Below are 7,162 nucleotides of genomic sequence, written 5' to 3'. Positions count from 1 at the left end.
GCAAAGCAAAGCAAAGCAAAGCAAAGCAAAGCAAAGCACACTGGCATCCTGTTAGCAGTGTGTGAGCCACGCTGGGCTTGGGAAAGTGTGCATGGGGAAAGAGAGTCCCAACTTGTGTCTGTTTGGAGAGCTCAGTGAAGGGAAATCATAAGCCTGTGCTTCCCCCAAATATAATCCCATTTAGTTTAGGCTGCACCCTTCACTCCCACCTTCTCTGCCATTATATAATGGGAAGTCAAGTAATGACTTTCAGCAATGCTGTTTGAATGGCAGAGGTCCAATTCTGGACTGAACCTTTTTTTTTTTTTTTCTTTTAGTGGCAGGGGGAGAGTAGGTTGGCAGAGGGGAGAAAGTGGCAGTTTGGTTTGTCCGCAATCCCTGTTTTGCTCTAGGAGCTTTAGAGGACAGACACATTTTTTCCATCTCCGCTAATCCTCCTCTGATACAGAGGATTTTCCTGCCATTAAATGATAGCTTGTGAGAAAAAAATGCCAACTTTTCGGAGACTGACTTGTATGGCTAATGGCAGCCTCATGAGCAGGAGGGAGGACACAGCCACTGCCCGGCTAGGTAAGCAATGTATCTAAGATGATTTCTGTTGGGAATTTTAGTTTTGACTGTTTGATGCTAAGCTGGTTACGTTCCTCTGTACCAGCACCTATTTCCTGGGGAGCTGGCCAGTCTCTTACTGTTGGTGATCTTTTCCCACCTCAGATGATAGGAATTTACCCTTTACATGGCTGGGGTGAAGAATGCAGATGAGCTTGTGAAAAGGTGTAGCACAAAGCTGCAGGATTTCCTGAGAAGGTCAGTGGTGGAAGAAAGATACTCTCCAGGAAGGTGCTGGGGACTTCTTGAAAGCATGTGGGAGTGGAGCTTTTTCCTTGCTCTTTTCTAAACATAGACCTTATTTTGGGAAAATGATGCAGAGAAATGACAGAGGATGAAACCTGTCTCTGGTCTTCCTGTGTGTTTTTAGATCTCTCAAGTTCACTTGCCAGACCTGAAATGCCACTAGTGAATAATCAAAGTAATGTTTGCCATCATTTTAAATGGTGAGTATACTCTTATTCCGCATTACCCAGTAGTGGATTAGACAGATCGTTTGGAAAGGTGCAGGTTAAATACTCAGTTATTGCAATCATTTTCTCTTTACCCTTCTGAAAACTCTGCAAACATTTTTTTTTGTCTCTCACTCTTCCTTTCAAATACTTAATTACCATAGTATTTAAAAGAGCAAAATACATCATCCCTGGGTGGAATTTTGTTTATTCATTAATCTCATGAATATTTTTGACCTTATTGCTGTATTTCATCCTTTTTCTTAAACACACATGTCATTTGAGCACCCTTTGTGTTAATGAGGCATCTTCCAGCTGCTGCCCTGTCTGCTGCCACAGTGTAAAAAGCAAAGAACATCCTTTTTGGGGAAGGAATAAGGAAGGAGAGGTGGAAATGCTTCATGCAATGTTGGTCACAGGAGATCTGGCCACCAGCGGAGATCTGATCTCCTGTGCTCTCTTGAGCAGCAGCTCTCCTGAGGGTTTGGTGGACTTCAGGTGGAGGATTTTTTATGACTTCCTTTGCAAGAGAAAGAGGGAGAATTGTTACAAAGATTGCAGTGCTGAGGGACTCCTCTGAACTCCTATTGCCAGAGGATTGTGTTCTAGTTGGATGCTCTGCAAGCATTTGTTTTCCATGTACTGCACAATGCAAAGAGATACACTTGTAAATAGAGATCTTGGAAGTGTGCTGCGAAATGCCACTAGCAAAAGACCCAGATTTGGCACTAAAAACCCCTTGTGTATAAGGAGAACAGGCTGGATATGGCTTGACTACAGACATTTCCTTTATCAAGTGATTAGCGAACAAGCAGGGAGGGGAAGGATGGGATTTGATTATCATCATCATGCTGATTCCTACACTGCACACTGTGTACACAGCTGCTGGGGGATGTCTGCTCTGAGGGCCAGGGATGTGTCTGAGCTTGGGGTAGCTGTGGGTAAGCATTGAACTTGGTTGGGACAGTCTCACATATAGGACAGCTTATGCACATATGCCCCTCTGGATGTCACCCTGCGCCCATGCAAGGCTCTTGTTCCAGCAGCAACACTTGCATCCGCTATTCCCAGACAGCCACCTGCGGTCAGACATTTGGGAACAGGCAAATCCTTAATCTGTCTGGCCTTCAGTTTATGTAACCGTACAGCAAAAACAACATATGCCCCTGCTGGCAAACAGCAGCGTGGATTGGTGCAAAGGGTGGCAAACGAGGGAAGCCCCTGGGCAAGCTGCACAAAAGAGCAATCCAAGACCCTCGCGTTGTCCCCGCTCTTGTCCTTAGACTCCTCACCTATCATCTACCCAGGGCCCTGACTGAAGGGGACTTCCTTTAGCCGTGGATGTTAGATAAGGGCTCAGGGGAAAGGAGAGGAGCATACAAACAAACAAATTACAAACTGTCTAAAATCTTTTCCACCTCTTGGTATCCTTCGCTATCATTTATCCTTGAAGTGATGCTGTTTTGCTAATTCTCTGGTCACAATAGTGTGGCCAGGCTTGATGGCACCTGAATTTTGATAAATTTAGCTAAAGTCATTCTGGGATGCTTTCTCCACATATCTAAATCCGTCTTCTACATGCAGTGACCAGGTTGGTTCGAACAGAATCAGGCTGGGCAGCTCCTTGGTTGATGTCCTGTCAGTGGGGACCTGACCAGCAACTGGTTTTGCAAGTCTCCTGCTTGAAAAAGCCACAGGCAGCGTAAACTCATAAATACACTACTGTGCATGTTGCCTTTTCAAAGGATGGAGAAAGGGCAGAGCAATTAGTTCGAAGTTAGATCATGTAGTTTGATCTGTACATTAAAGCCTTAGGGGCTGCAAAAATAAAAGCTTGACCCTTGCTGAAGCTGATGCTTCCTGGCATATCACCTCACAAGTCTGTCTTAATAAAATGTCCCTTGGGAATACAGCTGTAGTGGGCAGTCGCTGTGCTGCAAACTGGCAGGGAGAGGCAGCTCAGCTGCTCGGAACTTCTGCCTCCAGACAGCCAGCAGGAGCATGGGAGAAAGCCTGTTCCTCGTCTCTCAGCCCTTGGGGCTACCAGGCATGAAGCAGCAGCACTGTGATTCCCTGCACTGCTGTAATAAAGGTGGCTGTTGGTAAAGACAGTATCTCATGTCTTGTTGAAAAACATATAAACGGATTGTGCTTGTGTAGGAGCCAGTAAACTGCAGCATTAAAAACTGTCTGTAGCAATACCACCGTTTCCTGCTAGTGACTACATGGAGAGTTCGCTGGTGTGGCTTCTCATTTTGTTGAGCAGCAGGTAGGATGTGCCTTTGAGACCACTTACAAAATGAACTCTGCCTTCAGTTCTTCCTCTCTAATGAGTTTATTTTGCAGACGTCTGGTTGACTGGATGTTTTTTCCCCACAAAAATGCCTGTCCATGGAGGCTGATGTCTCCTGTTCCATTCATTCTTCTCTGATTTGTCTCCAAGAGCTTTTTCCTTCTCTTCCTTGTTGTACATGTACCTTGTGGGTCTAATGTGAAAGAAACCACAAGAGCCACACATCTCCCATGTCAGCCTGATAAAAGGACAAAATGACTGCTCTCATCAAGCATAACACACTGTGGTGACTGTCTTGAGAATTGGCAAAACAGTAAAAACTGTGCTGGAGGTGCAGAGTATCTCATCTATGATGAGATCATGAAGAAAGCAGTTGAACAATATGCCTTAATTTGTTTTTCCTCATGCTGTTCTACCAATACACAGTGGCAATTTTCTTAGACACTATACTGCATCCTTAAGACCTGATATTTCCACTTGTGCTGCACCAGCTCATGGCTCCAGCAGAGAAACATTATGCTGAATGAACAAAGAAAAGAAACAAAAAGCATGAATTTGATGCGCCCCAGGCAACTAACTGAACTTCCCTGCCCACTGCTGGACTAGCATACACTGCCCTTCCCTCTTCCCGACCCAGAAATACTGCAACCCATATACAGCTGCTGGCCTTCAAAACATCTCTGCCTGCTCCCTGGCCAAACCATGTCCCATCAGCTTGCAGAGAGACCAGTCACAGAGACACTGCTAATTAAAGTCTAGGTGAGTCCCCCTCTTGAGGAGAGAAATTAATCAGAGGTGATGTTCTATATGATATTCTCAGAGGGCTTAAAAACCCCAGTAGAAGATTTTTAGGAATTGTTCACATGAGCAATTGGTCAGCACTAGTGTACAATTAGTATGTAGCAATTAGCCTGGCTAGAAGGGAGGCAAAGACAGCATAAGTTCTTTTTCCTGTCATGATGAATAAATTTGTTAATGATGCATACTGATTCTTTCCTCCCACACCTCCATGGGGATGGTGTGTTCCTTCTGACAGTGATCCTCTGGGTCCCCCACGTCCATGCGGTGTGGGCCTGTGTGCGGTCTTGCCCTGCGAACTGCGTGTGCACTCAGGAGCGGAGCTGCTCTGTCCTCTGCAATCACGCTGGTCTGGGGCAGATCCCTAGCAAGTTCCCTTGTGAAGCCTCGTATATCAACCTGGACAAAAACAGTATCAAGTTCCTCTCTGAGAGGGCTTTTGGGACCTTGCCTTCCCTCAAATCCCTGTCGCTCAACCACAACAATATCTCCTTTATCACCCCGGGGGCTTTCAAGGGACTGCCCAGCTTGACCGAGCTGAAAATGGCCCACAATGAGTACATTCGCTATCTCCACACACGGACTTTCACTGCCCTCAGACGGCTGGTCAAGCTGGACCTGGCAGACTGCAATCTTTTCAATATCCCGGACAGGATTTTTATTGAGCTGCCTGCTCTGCAGGAGCTCTTCTTCTTCCAGAACAACTTCCGGAGGATCCCAGGTGCCATCAGGGGCATGGAGAACCTGACCCACGTTTACCTGGAGAGAAACAGGATTGAAGCAGTAGCCTATAACTCCCTGCAGGGCCTGACCAAGCTGAAATACCTGAATCTGCAGGACAACAGGATAAATGTCATTCATGAACGAGCTTTTCAGGGCTGCCAGAAGATGGAGTATCTGTACCTGAATGACAATTTGATCAGCGAGCTTCCAGAAAACTCCTTTGATGGCCTGAGGTGCCTGAAGATGCTCAACTTGGGGGGAAATTTCCTCAGGAATGTTTCCAACACCTGGTTCAGGGACCTGGGGGAGCTGGAGGTCCTCTACCTGGACCGCAACAGGATCAACTACATTGAGGAAGGGGCTTTTGAAAACCTCACCAGCTTGGTTGCGTTACACTTGAACAGCAACAACCTGACGACGCTGCCCTTTTCTGTCTTCCAGCCGGTGTACTTCCTTGGGCGGCTGTACCTCTTCCGCAACCCCTGGGAATGCGACTGCCGCATCCAGTGGCTGAAGGAGTGGATGGAGAACTACAGGCTCGTCAGGGATATTCCCTGTGCCTCCCCCTCCTCAGTAGCTGGGATTGACCTGATGGACGTGCTTTATGAGAGATCACCAGAAGGTTACTGTCTTGACCCGGTGGAGCTAAATGTCACGTCCGAAGGTCCGACCCCAAGTGAAGAGCCTTGGTCTACCACAGAGAGCAAGTTCAACAGCCTTATCTCCAAACTCTTGCTCCAGATGGGCCTTCCTGAAGAGGTGACAAACACCACTGAAGTCTACAGTAACGCTACGCAGCTGGATGGACTGATGGATGGGGTTTCTTCTGGGGTGGGGAAGGACAGTATTGAAGCTGTCTTCTTCTCTTTTTACCTCCCAGCACTTTTTACAGTGATGGTTTTGCAGCGCAAATAGTCCAAGGGCTGCCTGGTGCATGGGTCCTGCTTAAGTGTTTAGTCCCTATACCTACCTAGTCTTTAGGGAAAAGTTTGTATTGTGGGCCTAGCATACATATCTGGCTCCAAACTCTCCCAGGTTGGGTTGGTTGGATCTGGCTCCAGATTCCCATGGGAGCTGGTGGGATCTAGTTCAAGATTGGGTCCCACTCCAGGTGAGAAACCTACCCAGTGGGGTTTCAGAGCCTCCTGGACACTGGCAGAGCTGTGTGGAATAGGAACAATGAGAGAATGGCAGTAGGGTTGAGGTTTGGTTGGAAACATGAGATGTCCCCTGCTGGGAGCAGAGAGAATAGGGGTCTGTACGGACGGCAGTGCAGTGCTGTTTATTCCGTTGGGCCAACTCTGGTTGACCCAACCATTGACTTTATGAGAGCAAGACAAGGCAGCAAAACCAGAACCCCTCTTCATATCCTGACAGACACCTACAGCCATGGTGGGTGCTGCTGAAGGCTGGGGAGCTATTCCTGATTTCCACCAGTGTGTGTGGGGGGAGCAGGGCTTTCCTGGGCAGCATCCAGGGTTGCAGCACTAGCCCTCGTGAACAGGAGAACAGCATCTGGGGAGGCCACCTGCCTCAGGTGGGTCTGGAACGGGCACAGTGTTTTGGCCATGACTACAGACAGGATTTTGATCCTTTCTCCCCCTGCTACCCTGACACAGGTGCAGGAGAACCAGATGGACCCATGTTTGTCAAAACATTCTCTCTGAGGAAAAGCTATTTCAGTGTAACAGCTTACTTACTAACATCTGTTTCACATGTGGTTTTATTTTTCAATTAATATATTGTTTCAAGGAATATATTGTCTTTATTTGTAGATTATTTCATGGCATGACAGCAGGAGCAGAACATGATGGTGCCAAATGCAACCAGGCTCAACTACATATTTTGTATTTCCACCATTAATGTGTACTACATAGTGTGTCATATTATGCTGTATTAACCAACTATGCCGTCATTTTCTTTTGTACGGCATCTTACATGTTTTATCTTTGAAATCTTCAGTGAAAGCTGCTACTGTGACCAGAAAGAATTATTGTGTTTTCTCTATCAGACTACATTAATAAAATAATTTGATATTATGCTCTCAAAAATAAATTAACTGCTCAAAACCCAATTTTTCTTGAGATCGTTGAATCACTCTGCTGCGTTTTTTATAGGCTACTCAAATGGGTACACATGAATGTCCTTTTTATGGTCTAGAGCAAATGGCAAGCTATTTATTGCAGCATAAAGAATAGACACTTTTACTTAGAACATGACTGTGCTTACATTTGTATTAAGTAGCAATGCTTTAAAAAATGTGACTATATAGAAATACAGTTCTGTG

At 46.2% G+C, this 7,162-nt stretch overlaps 1 protein-coding gene across 2 annotated transcripts; it reads left to right on the top strand.

Moving 5' to 3' along the window:
- The first annotated feature begins 631 nt into the window (after positions 1–631).
- NYX (nyctalopin) lies at positions 632–6,947 on the top strand. 2 transcript variants are annotated; one of them, XM_074814517.1, is made up of 3 exons: positions 632–807; positions 980–1,055; positions 4,391–6,947. In XM_074814517.1, the coding sequence occupies exons 2-3, from the start codon at positions 1,034–1,036 to the stop codon at positions 5,788–5,790; spliced, it is 1,422 nt and encodes a 473-aa protein (XP_074670618.1). In that variant the 5' UTR covers positions 632–807; positions 980–1,033; the 3' UTR covers positions 5,791–6,947. The 2 variants fall into 2 exon arrangements, with proteins under 2 accessions (XP_074670618.1, XP_074670619.1); XM_074814518.1 differs by having other exon boundaries at positions 632–1,030.
- The last annotated feature ends 215 nt before the right edge of the window (positions 6,948–7,162 follow it).

Source organism: Strix aluco, chromosome 2 (genome assembly GCF_031877795.1).
Source record: "Strix aluco isolate bStrAlu1 chromosome 2, bStrAlu1.hap1, whole genome shotgun sequence".
Lineage (NCBI taxonomy): Eukaryota > Metazoa > Chordata > Aves > Strigiformes > Strigidae > Strix > Strix aluco.
Note: the sequence above shows the minus strand (reverse complement) of the source record. Positions and strands in the feature narration are given on the sequence as shown.

What these genes read in the sequence shown, in the direction of transcription:
- NYX (XM_074814518.1), top strand. Translation starts at nt 934, where the DNA reads ATGACAGAGGATGAAACCTGTCTCTGGTCTTCCTGTGTGTTTTTAGAT. An exon ending in GCCACTAGTGAATAATCAAA is followed by an intron (nt 1,031 to 4,390) that starts GTAATGTTTGCC and finishes TCCTTCTGACAG; the next exon opens with TGATCCTCTGGGTCCCCCAC.